Consider the following 17,761-nt stretch of genomic DNA (forward strand, 5'->3'; position numbering starts at 1 on the left):
ATTAGTGGTAAGTTCACACTTTTCATTTTTGATACTGGTATTTTGCTTTTCTTTTCTAATCAAATTAACCAAAGGTTTGTCTATTTTGTTGGTTTTTCATAAAACAAATAATTTTATTTGCTAGTTCAATAGTTTTCTTTCATTTTTGTTAATCACTCCTTTGATTTTCAGAATTTCTACCTTTGTATTTAATTGGGGTTTTAAAATTTGTTCTTTTTCTAGCTTTTTTAGATGCATGCTATGGTTCATTGATATCTTCTTTCTTTGTTTTAGTCAAATCTAAGCATCTAGATCTAAGAAATTTACTATAAGAACAACTTTTGGCTGCATCCATAAGTTTTGATATGTTATCTCATCATTGTCATTCTCATGATGAAATTAATGATTGTTTCTGGGATTTATTGTTTGACCCATTAATTCTTTAGTATTATACTTTAGTTGGGGGCGGGGTAAGGGAAAGAGCCAACATGCCAGAGCGTAGTTAGGTCTTTGAGTTAATCCTGGCAGATGAAGCTGCAGGATGACTTTTGGAACGACAGAATCCACAAATGTTTGGAATGTAACAAGTTTACAGCAGAAGATATTTTGGAAGAACTTCAAGAAAAGTCTGGCTCAGTCAGAGATGAGGGAGAGGTGGCCTCAAGCACACACACAGCACAGGGACCTAGGACAGAGAGGCCTCCCTGCTGGTAAAATTGACTGGGAGACTCTTAGCCAAAATACAGCAGTATTGGCTACAGGATTTCCACTTTAAAGTATCTGGTTCAGAAGCCAGTGGAACAGCAGATTAGCTTCAAGACCTCTTAATGCAACTATAGAAAGCAAATAGTGAGTTCCTGAACCCCAGCCACTCCCAGCCAGCACAGGAAGGAAGCCAGCAGCACTGGACAGTGTGAAGCCACTGTCACCTGTAGAAGCAGCTTGGAATAGTCTCCCTTTTTCCTTAAGAGCCTAGACTTCAACCTTTTAAAATGAGCGAAAAGGCAAAAAGAGCTCTGCCTATAGAGAGCTCTTATGGAGACAGAGAAGAACAGACCTCCATCCTGAGGAGGACACTCAAGATAAAACATCTTCAGATGAAGCCTCAAAAGGTGATATGAGTTGGTCTTTAACTCAAAAGGCTCTCTTGGAAGAATTAAAAAAAAAAAAAAAAGATCCTAAAAGAAAGAAGAAAAATTGGGAAAGAAAATGAAAGCTTTCCAGGAGAGTTTGAAAAAGGATTGGAAAATGAATGGATGCCCATCAATTGGAGAATAGTTGGGTAAATTATGGTATATGAATGTTATGGAATATTATTGTTCTGTAAGAAATGACCAACAGGAGGAATATAGAGAGGCGTGGAGAGACTTATATGAACTGATGCTGAGTGAAATGAGCATAACTAGGAGATCATTATACACTTCAACAATGATACTGTATGAGGATGTATTCTGATGGAAGTGGATATCTTCAACACAGAGAAGAGCTAATCCAATTCCAATTGCTCAATGATGGACAGAATCATCTACACCCAGAGAAGGAACACTGGAAAATGAGTGTAAACTGTGAGCATTTTTTTTTTCTTCCCAGATTATTTTTACCTTCCGAATACAATTCTTCCTTTGCAACAACAGCAACAAAATTCGGTTCTGCACATATATATTGTAGCTAGGATATACTATAACATATTTAATATGTATGGGAATGCCTGCCATCTAGAGTAGGGGGTGGAGGGAAGGAGGGGAAAAATTCGGAACAGAAGGGAGTACAAGGGATAATGTTGTTTAAAAAAAAAAAAAATTACCTATGCATATGTACTGTCAAAAAAAAAAAAAGTTATAATTATATAATTAATTTAAAAATAAAATAAAATTTAAAAAAGAATTAAGAATTATAAAATGTAAAAAGAAAAAGAAACACAGATATTATCTGAAAAAAATTATATATATGTATTAAAAAATAGATTTGGTGAAATTGAAAAAGAATACAACTCCTTGAAAAACAGAACTGGCAAAATGGGAAAAGAGAACAACTCCATAAAAAATAAAATTGGTGAAATGGAGTGAAAAAATCAAGTGAACAAAAAAACTCATTTAAAAATTCAATTATCCAAATGCAAAAGGAGGTAAAAAAGCTAATTGAAGAAAAAATCATTAAAAACTAGAATTGAAGAAATAAAAACTAGAGTGACTCAATGAGACATTAAGAATCAATCAAACAAAAGCACCAAAAAATGAAAAGAAAAAAAAAAAAGATTGTAAATTACTTTATTGGAAAAATTGATCTGGAAAATAGATCCAGGAGAGACTAAGAATTATTGGACCACAATGAAGAAAAAGAGCAGAGATAACATCTTTCAAGAAATCATTAAGGAAAACTGCCTTGATGTCCTAGAACCAGAAGGTAGAATAGCCATTGAAAGAATCCACTAATCACCTCCTGAGGGTCCAAAATGAAAATTCAAAGAAATATTGTCGCTAAGTTCCAGAATTAGCAGATCAGGGAGAAAATACTGCAAGCAGCCAAAAAGAAACAATTCAAATAATGAGGAGCTACAGTCAGGATTACCCAGAACCTAGCAGCTTCTACTTTAAAGAATCTGAAAGTTGTGGAATATGATATTCTAGAGGGCAAAGAAACTTGCACTGCAGCCAAGAATCAACCAACTGTCCAGCAAAATTAAGCATTATCGTTCAGAGGAAAAGATGGACATTCAATAAAATTGGAGATTTCGTTTATTTTTTGATGAAAAGACCAGCGCTGAACAAAAAATTTTAATGTTCAAAAACAGATTTCAAGAGAATATAAAAAAGAAAAATTTTTAAAAACTTTTTTTTTTAACTTAAAAAGTTTATATAGCTATATGAATAGATAAGTTGATATATGTATTAGGGCATAAAAATCTCAAGAGTTGATAACTCTTGAAAATTGTCTTTGTTAGAGGTATGCTTAGAGGATATAGCTATAATTTGACTTTATTGTGGTGATATAAAAAAGAAACTAGAAATGAAAAACAGATTGTACTGGGGGAAAAAAAGGGAATATAATGGAGTAAATTATATTATTTGAAGAAGCAAAAAAGAGCTATAATAATTGAGGGAAAGAAGGGAGGAGAAATGAGCATTATGTGAACCTTAATCTCATCGAGTTTGGCTCAAAGAGAATGTATTATTTAGTTTGAATTGGGTTTTTTTGCCTATTTTTCTAAGACTCTTTATTAAATGTAATTTTTATTTCATCATCATCTGAAAAATACATTTACTATTTCTGCCTTTCTGCATTTGATTATGAGATTTTTATGCCCTAATACATAGTCAATTTTTGTATAGATGCCATCTACCACTGAAAAACATACATTCCTTTCTATTCTTGTTTATTTTGTGGTTAGATTTATCTAGTTCCAAGAGAAATTCCCCTGCTGGTATTGTTTTGCTGTTTATTTCTTCTTGCAACTCACTTTAACTTCTCCTTTAAGAATTTGAATGCTGATTTAATATTGATATTACTTCAATATGTGTGGTACCATTTAGCAAGATGTCATTTCCTTATCTCTTTTAATTAGATCTATTTTTTGCTTTTGCTTGATCTGAGACCAGGATTGCTACCCCTGCTTTTCTTTACTTCAGCTGATGCATAATAGATTCTGCTCCAGCCTTTTACCTTTGCTCTGTATGTATCATTCTGTATCAGATGTGTTTCTTTTAAATAACATATTGTAGGAGTCTGATTTACAATCCACTCTACTTGCTATCAACTTCCATTCTTTTGGAAAGTTCATCCCATTCACATTCACAGTTAAGATTACTAATGATTTCCTAGGGGCAGCTAGGTGGCCCAGTGGATAGAGCACCACCCTTGAACTCAGGAAGACCCCAGTTCAAATGTAATCTCAGACACTTAACACTTCCTAGCTGTGTGACCCTGGACAAGTCACTTAACCCCAGCCTCAAAAAAAAAAAAAAAAATTACTAATGATTTCCTGCCATCCTCTTTTTTTCCCCTCTATACTTTTCTCTCTCTGTTCACCCTGTCCCTCCTCACCAGTGTTTTGCTTCTGACTCCCACTTCTTTCAATTTGTTCTCCTTTCTATTAGCCCCCCTCTATTTTCCCTTCCTACTTAGCAATAGAGTGAGATATATTTTTATATCCAAACTAAGTATGCATGTTATTCCATGTTTGAGCTAAATCCAGTGAGATTATGATTTGAATAATGCATATCCCCTTCCCTTTTTTCCCTCCAGTGTAATAGATCTTTTGTGCCTCATCCCCTTTCTTCTTCTCCCCAATACAATCTTTTTCCACCCCATTTTTTTATACCATCACAATAGTCAACTTATACCTACACCATTTGTCTATATATATACTCCTCCTAACTGCCCTGACAAAAATGCAGTTCTCAAGAGTTAGAAGTATCACCTTCGCATGTAAAGATTGTAAACATTTTAACCTTTAAAAAACATTCCTTTTTTTTTCTTTCCTGTTTACTTTTGTTTCTTTTGAGTTTTGTACTTGAAACTTAAATTTTCTGTATACCTCTAGTCTTTTCATGATTGAAATGATTGAAAATCCCCTGTTTTATGAATGTCCATCTTTTTCCCCCAAAAGATAATGCTTAATTTTGATGAGTACTTGATTTCTGGTTGTAGTATGAGCTTGTTTGCTTCTGGAATATCATATTCCAGGCCCTTTGATCTTTTATTGTAGGAGGTGCCTAGGTCCTGGGTAATACTTAATTGTAGTTCCTCAACATTTTTTTTTTTCTTTCTGACTGGTTGCAGTATTTTCTCCTTAATCTGATAATTCTGGAATTTATCTACAATATTCCTTGGAGTTTTCATTTTAAGGTCTCTTTCACAAGATCATCAGTAGATTCTTTCAATGACTATTTTGCCCTCTGGTTCTAGGACATTAGAGCAGGTTTTTCTTTTTCTTTCTCTTTTGTTTTTGTTTTGTTGTTGTTTCTTGTTGATTTCTTGAAGAATGCTGTCCAGACTCTTTTTTCCATCATAGCTTTCACCTAGTCCAGTAATTCTTTGGTTGTCTCTCTTGGGTCTATTTTCCTGGTTGATTCTTTTTCCTGTGAAGTGTTGTACTTTTTTTTTTTTTTCTTCCATTTTTTGGATTTTTGACTAATTCTTGTCACATTTACTTCCATTTGTCCAATTCCAATTTTTTGTGAATATTTTCTTCATTTAACTTTTTTACCTCCTTTTTGATTTGACCATTTGAAAGTTGTTTTGTTCAGTGTGTTTTTTTTTCCATCTCACCAATTGTTTTTTTTAATGAGTTGTTTTCTCAATTTCTGTGCTCCCTTCTCTAAGCTTTTGGGTTTCCCAAAAAAAACCTCATAATTTTATTGTTTAACTTTCATTTCTTCTCCCCATTTTTTTCTCTCTTTTAAGATTCTTTTTGAATTCTTGGAGCTTAAGACCAGTTCATATTCCCTTTGAGGCTTCACATGTAGGCATTTTGGCATTGCTGTTCTCTTTGGAGTTTGTGTTCCAATGTTCACTATTAGCATGTAGCTTTCTATGATTAGGGCTCTTTTTTACTCAGTTTTAAGAATTGAGCTCTGTTCCTTGGGCACAAGACTGTCCCAGAGTTTATGGTTTTATTTGCAGGGGGGCTGCACGCTCTCCCACTCTGCTGGGTTGGCCTAACCTTGTCCCTACTGTTATGCAGGAGTTCACAATTTACCTTCTCTGACTGTGCTAGAGATCTCACTGCTGATCCACTGGCCCTCTGAAGCAGAGCAGAAAATCCAATGCTACTGTATTTGGGCTAAAAGCTTCCTACTCCCCATTCCAGGCTGTGTTTCCCCGTACCTAATTCAGACAGACCTTTCCTAAAGCCCTTCTAAGATATCTTAAGCTCCTAGGTATTTTATTTTTTTTCTTTTCTGACTGCTTGTGTTGTTTTTCCTTTGACTAACTAAGAAGCTCTGTTTTTTAGCAATAGTGTAGCTGTGGGCAGCTTAATTTTGAGCGAGTTCTCTACCAATGGATTCTTAACATTTTTACTTAAAAGCTTCTGGTTCTGAATGATCTGGGCAGTTTTCTTTTAAGATTTCTTGAAATTTCTTATTGAGACTCTTTCTTTTAAAATATATTCTTTTTTTTTTTTTTTTTTTTTGATGTTTCTTGACATTTGGTTTTTTTTTTTTTTAATTAAAAGTATTGCTTTTTAATTTTTTTCTTTTTTTATTTATTTAGAATTTTTTTCACAGTATATATGCATGAGTAATTTTTTTTTTATAATATTATCCCTTGTATTCATTTTTCCAAATTATCCCCCCCTCCCTGCATTCCCTCCCCCCGATGACAGGCAATCCCATACATTTTACATGTGTTACAATAAAACCTAGATACAATATATGTGTGTAAATACCATTTTAAAATATATTCTTGAGTTATCTCTTAATGGTTTATTTTTTCAGTTTTTTGACTTTAATATTTCTTATCACATGGAATAATTAACTTCTCTTTGATCTCTTCTGATTTTCAAGGAGCTAGTTTCTTGGTAAGATTTTTATACCTCATGTTTTAGGCTGTTAACTGTTTTTCAAATCTTTTTTCTTTTCCCCGATTTTTTTTCCAGTACTTTAGTTTGGTTTTAAAATTTTTTTCCATCTTTTCCAGAATTTTTAGTGGCATTTGTGTCTGTGCACCTTTTTTTTTTTTCTTCTTTTGAGCTAATTATTTTCTTTCTGGAATTGAGCCTCTAATCCTTCTTGAGTTTGGGCTTTCACTTCTGGAGAGAATATATGAATTCAATGTCATCTTGGTTCCTTTCACTGCTATCCTGGGGTAGAGTGCTGTTATTTGAGGTTTTCAAGGACAGATAGATCAGCCCTGGGGATCTGCAAGCTTTTTGGTGCTGTCAAGAGTTTTATGATTGAGAATAAAATCTGATCACTGCCTTCTTGATCTGAATTCTGTAGATTCCTGACCTGAATCTGGACCTTGCAATTGCCCATAGTTGGATTTCCAATAGACTACTATTGGATTCCACTCTTGACATGTTGCAAAGTTCTTCAGATAAGGAATAACAGAATTAGAAGCTTCTCCTTGCTTTGGGTTTCTCTTCAGTCTTCATACTGGAACTGAAATTCCACCCCACTGCTTGGGTCAGAGCTTCTTAGTTGGTGCTTACTGTTGAACTTGCTTGTTGTCTTTAGTTTAGCGTCCTCAACTGGCTTCACCCTGGACTGTCACCCTGAGTGCAGATTCCCTCAGTCCACCAGTTTTGTGAGAGAACTTCTTGGTGACTTATTCCTTTATTCTATACAGAATTAGATCCCTCTGTGTGGATTTGGGACGCCTCCTTGCCCTTGTAAATATTAAAACCTTAGTCTCTTTTAATTCCTGAGATATTCCATAGGCTGTTACTGGATAGGTTCATAGGCTAGCAATATATAAATGAGTATACTTATTTTTCCAAACCTCACTAATTCAAGTCATCAAACTTGATGCACCTTCTATGAAGGTACATACTTTATTTCTTCTATTTTTGCTTTATTATTATTTTTTTTTTTTTCAGTTTGGTGGGTGTGACATACGTAGAAGATAGCTTAATACATATTTCTTTATTAAGCAGATGAAATATATTAAAAAGTATTGTGTATTCTTGTTTTTATTTTTTGGCCTTTTATCCATCATAAAGACTTAAATAAAGTACTTCAAGAAGTCAAACAATGATGAGAAAGGACAATGTTATTGATGATATGGAAATATATTCCAACAGAGAATATATTTTCATAACATGTTGGCAAGGCCTTAAAGAATTTCCTTTTCAAGTGGATCTGTTTGTTAAGAAATACTCAGAAACATGGTTTGCCCTACAGCACGCACTGGTTTCTTTTACACTCGTTAGCAAGATTTTCATACTACTTTCATAATTCTTACAAGTAAGCCTTTCCAAAGTTTACCTAATTCTTGCTTATCTAAAATATATGATGAATGCATTTGCATCTTTTAAAATAGGTATTTGCTGTCTCACATTCCATATACAGAGATGTGGCTTGGTAAACACAAACTAGGTATGTTCTACAAGTGGTCTCCCATAAGCCTACTATAACATGACATCTGTAGGTATCACTGGCAACAATGTGTCAGATTGGGGGCAGCTAGGTGGTACAGTAGATAGAGCACCAGCCCTGAATTCAGGAGGACCCGAGTTCAAATCTGGTCTCAGACACTTAACACTTCCTAGCTGTGTGACCTGGGCAAGTCACTTAACCCCAGCCTCAGAAAATTCAATATTGAAACTGCTTTTGATGGCTTACATTTTAGTTTGTAGTCTTTAATTTTTTTTACAAAGCACCTCCAGATTGTGGCACACTTTTATAAAAATAACCAACTTAAATCAAGAGAATTCTCATTTCACTGATTTTCATTACGTTTTTAGAAAATGTGAAACTGTTCTCATCATCCAGGATCTTTTCTTTTTAGACCCGTATATAAAAGCCTAGAAAATGGCAGGGAAAAAAGGCCAAATGGAAAATGTGTTTTGTTAAACAGAATCCCATGGATTTGCCTTTACTAGATAATCATTTTGTTTTGGACAGATTCCTTCTTTGCTGAGACTGAAACAGTTCCCCAGTGTCATGTTTGCTGGAGTTGACAGCCCAGGTGATGTCCTAGATGGTACCTATCAGGAGCTGTTTCGTACAGGAGGCTTCGTGGTGTCTGATGAAAAAGTATTAGAAGCTGTAACATTAGGTTTGTCCTCCCTTCCCTTTTCTTTGGAACTCGGGCAGATAGTTTATTTGAAAGTTGTCACTCAGGTGGAGTGCAGATTAGTACAATTCACAGGAATCAATTTTCATGATAATCTCATTTTATTCATATATTGGAATCTTATTATGGATTGCTAAAATCCATTAAAATCCAGAAAATTTGTTTGAATCCTCACACATTATTTTTTCCTTATGGTATAGAATGCCTATGGAAAAACATGTTAACTAAGGTAAAAGCTTCTCTATTATGCTCATATCTTGCCCTGGCTACTGAGTCCCAGTCCCTTGTTTCTACCCAAGATAGATTTTAGAAATGAAATACAAGTATATGTTGTATATTTGTAAGTACCATGAGAATGCCTCCTTTGAAGGTGTATTATCTGAGATTCATACATTTAATTTCTTGTATGCTTTACAACACCCCAGCATTTCAGATGCTATAATGAATAAAATATTCTTCTAGACTGCTGGGCCTGTCCCCGTGATTCATAGTGTCAGGGAACTGGCATGGAGTTAGGCCAAAAGACTAAAATGTGTATTTGAAATGTAGCCTACATGAGTAGAATTGACAGCTACTGCCTTAAGTCCACAGGTGGCATTAGTAATGTTCATATTTACCTAGAAATATGCTTCTTGTAAGCCAGAATAAGTAGATTTGTGGTCCAGTGGGTGCTGGTTGTTGTTGAAATCAATGTATTCTTTTTACAGTTCAGCTAAAGGAAATTGTCAAAATCTTGGAAAAACTAAATGCAAATGGAAGGTGGAAATGGTTGCTTCATTATAGAGAAAGTAAAAAGCTAAAAGAAGATGTAAGGTAAGGCTTTTTGAGTTTTTATTAAAAATTTATTCTAAAATTTTCAGTTCATCAAGAGAAAGCACTTTTATTTAGGAGTCACCAGATTTATTTGGCTTCTTTTACCTTTTCTTTGAATATCCTAATTAGAGATGTCAGAGCATATGAATGTTTAGCACCACTTCAGCAAAAGGTATATGATAATGCTGGAAAGTGAATGCTGCTTTGTGAAGAACAAATATATTTCCTAAGGGAAATAGTTTGATTGCATATGGGCCTGCTTAATGGGTAGGAATATATTCCTTTCCAGCTCTAGTATTGTACAATTCAGCAAGCACTTACTAAGTACTTACTAAAGTGTTCTAAACAATTAGAATTAAATTATTTAATACAAAAATAATTGAAACATATCATAATTGGGAAATATTTTCCCCCATTCTTCAGGTAATCCTTTCAAATCATAAAGAAGCAGACACCTTCCAGCATTATTTGCTGTTGCTGAGGTGGTGGTATCACCATCACCATCTCTCCTGGACAGCCCCCCCCCCAAAAAAAAGGAAAAAAATATATATATATAATTTTTTTATATATAGAATCACCCAGAAACAAATTATGATTTGGAGAGCTTTGGCCAGACATAAATGAATAAACAAATGCATTTAATACCAGGGATACAAATAGAAAAGTTAAGACATCCCTTTTCTCCCAGAACTCAAATTCTAATAGGAAACACATGGGAAATTGAGCTCCATAGTCTTAGGATTTCAGTGTTTTAAATGTCATATCCTTTAACAAAATGACTAGATCTCTGATACTGAACCATTTGGAGTACCAAGGACATTAGTAACAAGAGCTTTCCTCTCTCATTCTTTAGTAACTGTTAACTTTGACACATGTATGAGCAGTTGCCAGTCTGCATCAACACAATTAACACTTTTCAGGCTGATGGCCAAGACACTGGACTGGAAGCATTGTTGTTAAGGCTTTTGAGAGTCCTGGAATGGTACAGTAGATAGAGCACCACCCTGGATTCAGGAGGATCTGAGTTGAAATCTGGCCTCAGACACTTGCCAACTGTTCGATCCTGGGCAAATCACTTTAACCCTGTTTTCCTCAGTTTCCTCATCTATAAAATGAACTGGCAAAGGAAATGGCAAAACACACCTGTATCTTTCTCAAAGAAACCCTAAATGAGGTCACAGTCGGACATGATCAAAACGACTTTTCAAAAACAAATACTAGCTGATCATTCTTCCTCATAGAGTCATTTTGAGGAAATCATTTTGTAACCCTTAAAGCAAAGAGCAATTATATGACTTGGGAATTTAAATATCTGAGACAATGTGGTAATGTTATTAGAATATAAATATATACAAGAAGAAAAATACTTAGGAATGAATGTATAGTTTGTAGATTACATTTTCCAGCTTAATTAACATTTCTGTTTTCTTTTTTCAGAGTAGATTCAGTTGCTCATAGTAAAAATTCAATATTGAAATCATACCAGAGTGCAAATATCATTGAAGTGCTTCATTATCACCAGTGTGATTCCAAATCGACAAAATCAGAATATTTGAAATGTCTACTGAACTTACAAGTTCTACATATCAATGCCAGGTTTGCTGTATACCTAACAGGTAAATATATGGTTAAAATCATGTTTACAAACTGCTTTTCACCTTTCTATTATAATCACTAGAATGCTAGAATATTTAGCAGAATAGAGATGTTGGCCAGTTTTTTTATGAGATGAGTAATTGTAAAATTACTATTTGGTAATATATTTAGTAATTTCCAGTGACATACAAAATAGGGTTAATTTTTAGTCTGTATGCATGTATTCTTTAGTAGCCATATTGAAATTTGGTAGTTTGTTATTTCACTACACCTAATTAACTTTTTCTGCTATATTACAAAGTTTGCCATTTTATTTTTAGAGCAATTCAGTATGGTATGAATTCATGATTGGGAATGATTCATGAGTATGAATCAGAAATTCTGAAAAGTTGGTAGAGACTCAGAAGATATGTCTAACATAGCTAGCAAAAGAATCCATTCTACACTATACCTGGCAAATGATAATCCATCTTTTGTCATATCAAGCTTGAATCTGGCTTTTTGCAGTTTATGTCCCATTACTCTCTTAATCTATGCCCAGTGTCCAAAAACTTATTCATCTTTTCCAGTTCACCAGCTTTTTCAGACAATTGAAGCTATGTTGTGTCTCTTCTGTAGAATAGAATAAAACCAAATTATTAATAAAAATGTTAAGAGAAGAAATTTCTTCCTTTTCTTTCAATATTATACAATTATGCACTATATCCCGTAAGTTTTTCTTAGAACAAAAGCATGCTTGTTAGATTCTATCCAAAGCTTTACTCTCTTCCATCATAAACTCTTGTGAAGGTGGTCTCTCCCTCACACCCTTGCATAACCTCATCTACCTGTTCTTCAGTTAAAACACATTACAAATCAGTTCCTTACCCTGTCTTAAGACCAGCTGCTTTTTGACAGAATATGGCCTGATAACTGAAGTTGTCCCATGCCTTTATGCCAGATTTATGATGTTTCCCAAATTTTTCATCTATATAATTCTTTTAGCCTTCCTTGATCTTTCCTCAGGGTTTCTGTTCTCTGCTAGATTTTTTTCACATTACAATATATTAATATACGGTGCTTCATCCCTTTTACCTATTGTTTTGTTTGAATAAGAAATACTTGAAGAACCCATTGTATTATCATGAGTTTCATTCCAAGCCTCTGCCTTCGTTTAGCTTGTTACCTACAATGTGCATGCTTGTATTTGGAGCCATCTTACAGCTGCTTTCTTTCCTGGAAAGTATCCTGAGAATTGTCGTTTACTGCTATTTGCCCGTAATTCAGCTTCTTAAACCATGATTTGTGACCTCTTATGGGGTCTCGTAACACTGCGAGGGTCACACAATTATGATTATTAGTGTCTGATTTATATACCTCTTTTATAGACCTGTATTCCTGTGGATTACATAAAAAGTAGAAAAAGTTTAAGAAACCTTGACCCATAAGATGCTTCCAATCACTACCTAGGGAAAAGGGTTGGTAAGGGAGCAGAAACAGCAACTTAACTTGTATTAATGATCTTTTTGGCAACCAAGTAATTTAATGGTTTTTTAATTTTTTTTTTTAAATAGATAAACTAAATACCTGCAGAGAGATGTTTGAAAATAATGGAATCCTTGTTACTGATATAAATAATTTTGCTGGAATTGTACAAAAAGCAGCTCCATTTAAGGCAACTTATTGGTGAGTATAATTTTTTCATGGCCTTTTCTATCTACCTTGTGTGATTATAAACATACAATAAATTTAAAAATTCAGTGCTATAAACACATGCATATAAAATCCAAGAATATTTTTTTTAAAAATTCTAGAAATTGGGTTAAAATGGCCATGTAATCTTATGCAATTTGCTAATAATAATTGTACTCTAAAATTTAATTTCTTCATCCTCAGGAAAAAATGTTTCCACTAGCTAATAAGGATTGTGAAAACAAGCAAGCCTATTTCAGTTCTTGAGTAACATTATCTGTTAGATACCTCTTCTATGAATATAGACTCCAACTCCTCTGGGCCTTAAGTCTGTAGAAAATATAGACTGCTTTCTCTAACCACTTTGATGGTGACGCGACTGGCTAAATCTTGGACAATGGACAGATCTAGAATGTGAATTTCCTATGTCACTAAAACCTGTATTTGAAACCTTTTAATTTTGGTAAGAATTGCTTATGTTCTGCTAGCACAGACTTTGAGAACTCATACCACAATTAAGGCAACAGGGTAAACTTTTATAGAAGTTCTAAACCATATAGATGTAAATTTACGAACCCCCATAAAAAGTTCATAAGGAATTAGAGAAATCAAAACAGTTGCTTTCACCATAAATAGGAATTTCACAAGCATGCATAACCACCTAACCATTGTTGGTTTTTATCTCAGTAATAGACAATTGTGTTCAAGGACTTCGATTTCTAGAATAATTTAATTCTGATTTTGTTACAGAAGTGCACAAATTTGCCTAGCTCTGGGCCACTTTGTTAAATTATTGTGAATTTTATTTTTGTCTAGGTGATGCAAGTGCCAGCTCTGATGCTGATCCAGGACTAACAATGATGAAAAAATTCCTTGTCTTTCTGATCTGCCCTCCCCAACCCCAGACACCTTCAGGAAGAAATGAATCCACTTTTCACAATTACACTATAAATTTTCCATTATAATGCAGACATCCTTAGAGGATCATTTTCCTTTCGATGTACTCTGCTGAAATGTGATTTATTTCAGAATGGCACAGTAGACTTACTTGTTAAGCTTTGGATTATAGGGTTTTAAATTATTTTTAAACAGGATGCATTTTAACAAAGCTAGTAGCATACATTATTAAAAAAAATAGGAAAATGTTACTGAAAGGCTACAAGTTGGAAAACTGTAATGTAAAAGTCCATTTAACAAGTGTATTTTTTATGGTTGTTTATGTAAATAAGGCATAAGTAGTACATGTTATGGTCTGAAATTCTTTTTATACACATTTCCCATCTTCTAGAAAATTAATCTAAATGTATTAGTCTACTGCTACACTACGTGAAGTTAAAATTTCTTTTTCTCCCAAATGGTACCTATTTGCAATTGTTTGGTTTTTGTAAATAGCTCTCACTACAGCGTCAATATTCTGAGGAATAATAATCATATGTTTATGGTATTTCAAAAATTTCTATAGTAGTCTTTGAACACTTCAAAGCTAAACAGAACTTTGTATAAGATGTGGTATCTATTTGGAGGATAGGTTTTATACCTAATTTTTAAAAAATAAAAAACAAATAAAATATTTTTCCCTGAATGATTTTATAATACATGTAAAAACAAAAACTCCCCACTCTAGGTCTTTCTGTTAAATTTTGTTCTTCACTTCTTAAAAGTTATATTCTCTATAAAAAGATTAAATGCAAAAAACCACTTCACTAGAAACTAGCTTTCCAAGGGATCCACATTTGATGTCCTGTTCCCTGGGGCCAATGTCTAGGGTTTTTGTTTTTTTTTTTTTTAAGGTGTCTATAAGGAGGGGGGTAGCTAAATGGCACAGTGGATATAGCATCAGCCCTGAAGTCAGAGAGACCTGAGTTCAAATATGATCTCAGAAACTTAACACTTCCTAGATGTGTGACCCTGGGCAAATCACTTAGCCCCGAATTGCCTCAGCACAAAAAAAAAAGTAAATAAATAAAGTCTATAATTAGTATTTTAGTTGGGGTCTTATTAGCCCATTAAAAATCCCAATTATATCCGGCTGGTTACTTTCATGCTTTGTGTTTTTTTTATTTCAAGCATCTAAAGCCTTATGTAATATTTCTAAGAGGTGATTTGCCCACATTTATAGTTAATCCAGGGACAAGGAATATATTAAACCAACAAACACATTGCCTCAGTAATTAAAAAGGAAAATTTTAGTACTGGGAATATATCTTATCAATATTATTTAAAACCTGAGTGCCACTGTCCCTAAAAAAAATTGACCTTTTTTGTAGTACAGATTTATTTTCATGGGCAATATTTGTGTTCCACAACTATAGTTACATTAATTTATCAAGTAATTTTTAATTTAAGGGGGCTGTTTTTTCTTCCATACATGACTTATAAAACAGTGGCTTTAGGCCGCTGTATTACATCTGTAGGCTTATAGACAGTTAAGAGCAGACTAATCCCTTGATAGAAAATTCAAAGTTGGTAATAATCTGACTCCTTCCTTGAGAGTAGGTGGAAGAATACTGGAAAAGGGAAGATATCAGCTTCCATATATTCTTCCCACCATCATCTGTTATCAACCCAGTCAGCATTCCTTTAACTACAGATATGCCTAAATAAAACAAATGAGCCTTTACATTTAACTAAAGTTACCAAGGTTAAAATCAGAGCATAGGGCCAAATTTCTCCCAGCAGAGGATCCCACTTGACAATCTTTTACCCCGTTTGAGCATTCTCACTCCATGCCAATCCCCCTTTTTAGCAGGCTCCCTTCTAAGGTGGCAGGCAGTTAGCTAAAAAGCATGGAATATAGTGCACTCATTGGAAAAGGGCTATAGGAGCAGGTCAAAGTCTTTTCTCCATCATCAATTCGAACAGGCCTTCTGGAAGCAAACAAAAAACGTTTTTCTATTAACTTCCATGTACCAAAAAATTCTTTTTCATTTCTCTTGAAATGGTTGCTGACTGAGGTTAATTTTGACACATGATGCCCATTTAGAAATTTTATGGTCAATTCTTAACTGCATAAAGCAGAATCCCACAGAGTTGGTTAATGCAGGTCATTTCTGAGTGGATGAGAGCATGAATGCCTAAGCATGAAAATGCTATTTTGAAAAAGTCTAATATGGGAAAAAACAAGTAATGGCCAATTTATTATAGGGGGAAGCAAATAGACCAATAAACAGGTACTGTTTTCCAGAGTTTGGCTTTACTTTGCAGTACAGAAATCATTTAGAGCCGTTTTATGGAACAGGAGGCTCTGAAATTAACACTACACTGGTTTGGTCCATCCAAAAAGCCAAGGGGGATAGGTTACTTTCACATTTTGCCTGCTATTAATTAAAATCAAGTTTTATTAGGTCAAAACACCAAAACAGCCTTAGGCACACAGGCCTCTCCGAAATTATGTGAAGTTTAAAGCTCGGTTAGAAATCTACACCCATAACTAATTACTATGACATTTGGGCACTGTCATAATACTTGATATGAAGACAAAAACTGAAGGTTATGGGACTTGGAGGGATGCTGCCCAATAATGGAGTGTTCAATTTAGAGTTTTCTTAATGTTTAAGAGAACAGATAGCACATGAACTTAAAGAATCAACAGGAGCCCAATATGCATACAATTGAAAAGGCTATACTATTAAAAGATACAAATACTGTATCAAGTTCTATTTGTCTGCCTCAATGAGTGTATGTTTAAGCTGTGCTTTCTCTTAAAAACATACATATACACACGCGCACACATACTCTCACACCTGAGGAAATTGAACATAATGTTAGCAATCTGTAACTTCTAGACAGTCATCCCAGGAGAAAGACAGTAATACATGATATTAAATGGGGGTTGGGGGGAGAAGGGTAGGAGAAGAGAACATTTAGGGGCAATAGTACTCTTCAATTTCAAAGAAGTGATTACAAAAGCAGGCCATACAATATTGATTTCATATAATGTTCATTAGGTTCTTGATATAACTCTGTATTAGTTGAAATTTAAATTTCTCCTAATTGGATATTAGCATATTACTGCTATTAGTCTTCCCCATAAATGTCATTTTTCTTTCGTTTCATTTCTTCAAAGTCAAACTCAGACCCTGTCATCCTCTTGTAGATGTCTTTAATATCGTCACAAGTTGTCTCAAAGTGAGTTGTAGCATCATAAGTGCGGGAAATGAAGATCTGGAGAAATAAAGTTGAAAGTTGAAGACACATAAATGGCTTTGCAATGCCTCCTGGGAAAGCCCAAATTTCCATAGCCTCTATCTCAATACTAACCTGACTTTCTGTTCCCAAGTCAGTTGGAACATAAAGATCATTGATGCTAACAAATCTGAAAAGAGAATGGATTAAAATATAAGTTACATGAGTGCAAAGACCATATTTATCTTTATATCTATCCCAGGACATAGCACATAATAGGCACTTGAATGTTGTTAAATGAATGGTTCGGTGCTCCCAGGATTACTTGGCAACAGAAAAATTCCCTATATTTGAAGAGAACACCTGGTGACAGTTTCAGTCAAGGCCAAAGCATAAAGAGGCGTGTAAATTTGATGTTCTGTAAGACGTCTATTTAGCGGCTATTTGTTTGCCCTCATCTGGAACAAAGATGGAAGGCAGAATGAATTACTAAGACATGCTTTTTAACCAGGAGGAATGACTTACAAATAAAGACACTTACTTCTGTTCAATTGGCTCCAAAAGCTCTAACGCTGGTCTGATTTCTTTCTCAGGTTCTTTGGTTTCCACAGTAGTACTAACAATGGCAATATACTTTCCTTGTGCAGCCACATTGTGTGCAGAAGAAATCATGCAAACGTAGATATCTATAACAGACCATTAAAAATTCATTTTCTGCATATTAAAAAGTGTTGGGTGATTATACATTTTAAATCATATATTTTCTTTATTTACATTTTAAATTCCTTATGATTATATGTACTGCTGAGCCAGTATTTTAAATAGCCTAGCACAATAT

General features: G+C 34.2%; 2 protein-coding genes across 3 annotated transcripts in view; one reads left to right on the forward strand and one right to left on the reverse strand.

The window, feature by feature from the left end:
• The window catches only part of TASOR2 (transcription activation suppressor family member 2), a 103,695-nt gene extending 89,326 nt beyond the window's left edge, over positions 1-14,369 (forward strand). Inside the window, exons 17-21 of one of the 2 annotated variants that reach the window (XM_074269424.1) lie at positions 8,547-8,700; positions 9,426-9,531; positions 10,969-11,147; positions 12,681-12,792; positions 13,615-14,369. In XM_074269424.1, the coding sequence (XP_074125525.1) occupies positions 8,547-8,700; positions 9,426-9,531; positions 10,969-11,147; positions 12,681-12,792; positions 13,615-13,618 (555 nt within the window). In that variant the 3' untranslated portion in view covers positions 13,619-14,369. Of the gene's footprint in view, positions 1-8,546; positions 8,701-9,425; positions 9,532-10,968; positions 11,148-12,680; positions 12,797-13,614 lie in introns of those variants that run through there. The other variant, XM_074269425.1, reaches the window with a different exon arrangement.
• Positions 14,370-15,972: 1,603 nt separating this feature from the next.
• Positions 15,973-17,761, reverse strand: part of GDI2 (GDP dissociation inhibitor 2) — a 30,380-nt gene continuing 28,591 nt past the window's right edge. Inside the window, exons 9-11 of the mRNA XM_074269427.1 lie at positions 17,465-17,609; positions 17,059-17,113; positions 15,973-16,962 (exon numbers count right to left, since the gene is read on the reverse strand). Coding sequence (XP_074125528.1) covers positions 16,816-16,962; positions 17,059-17,113; positions 17,465-17,609 — 347 coding nt within the window. The 3' untranslated portion in view covers positions 15,973-16,815. The remainder of the gene's footprint in view (positions 16,963-17,058; positions 17,114-17,464; positions 17,610-17,761) is intronic.

This window comes from Sminthopsis crassicaudata, chromosome 5 (genome assembly GCF_048593235.1).
Source record: "Sminthopsis crassicaudata isolate SCR6 chromosome 5, ASM4859323v1, whole genome shotgun sequence".
In the NCBI taxonomy this organism is placed as follows: Eukaryota; Metazoa; Chordata; class Mammalia; order Dasyuromorphia; family Dasyuridae; genus Sminthopsis; species Sminthopsis crassicaudata.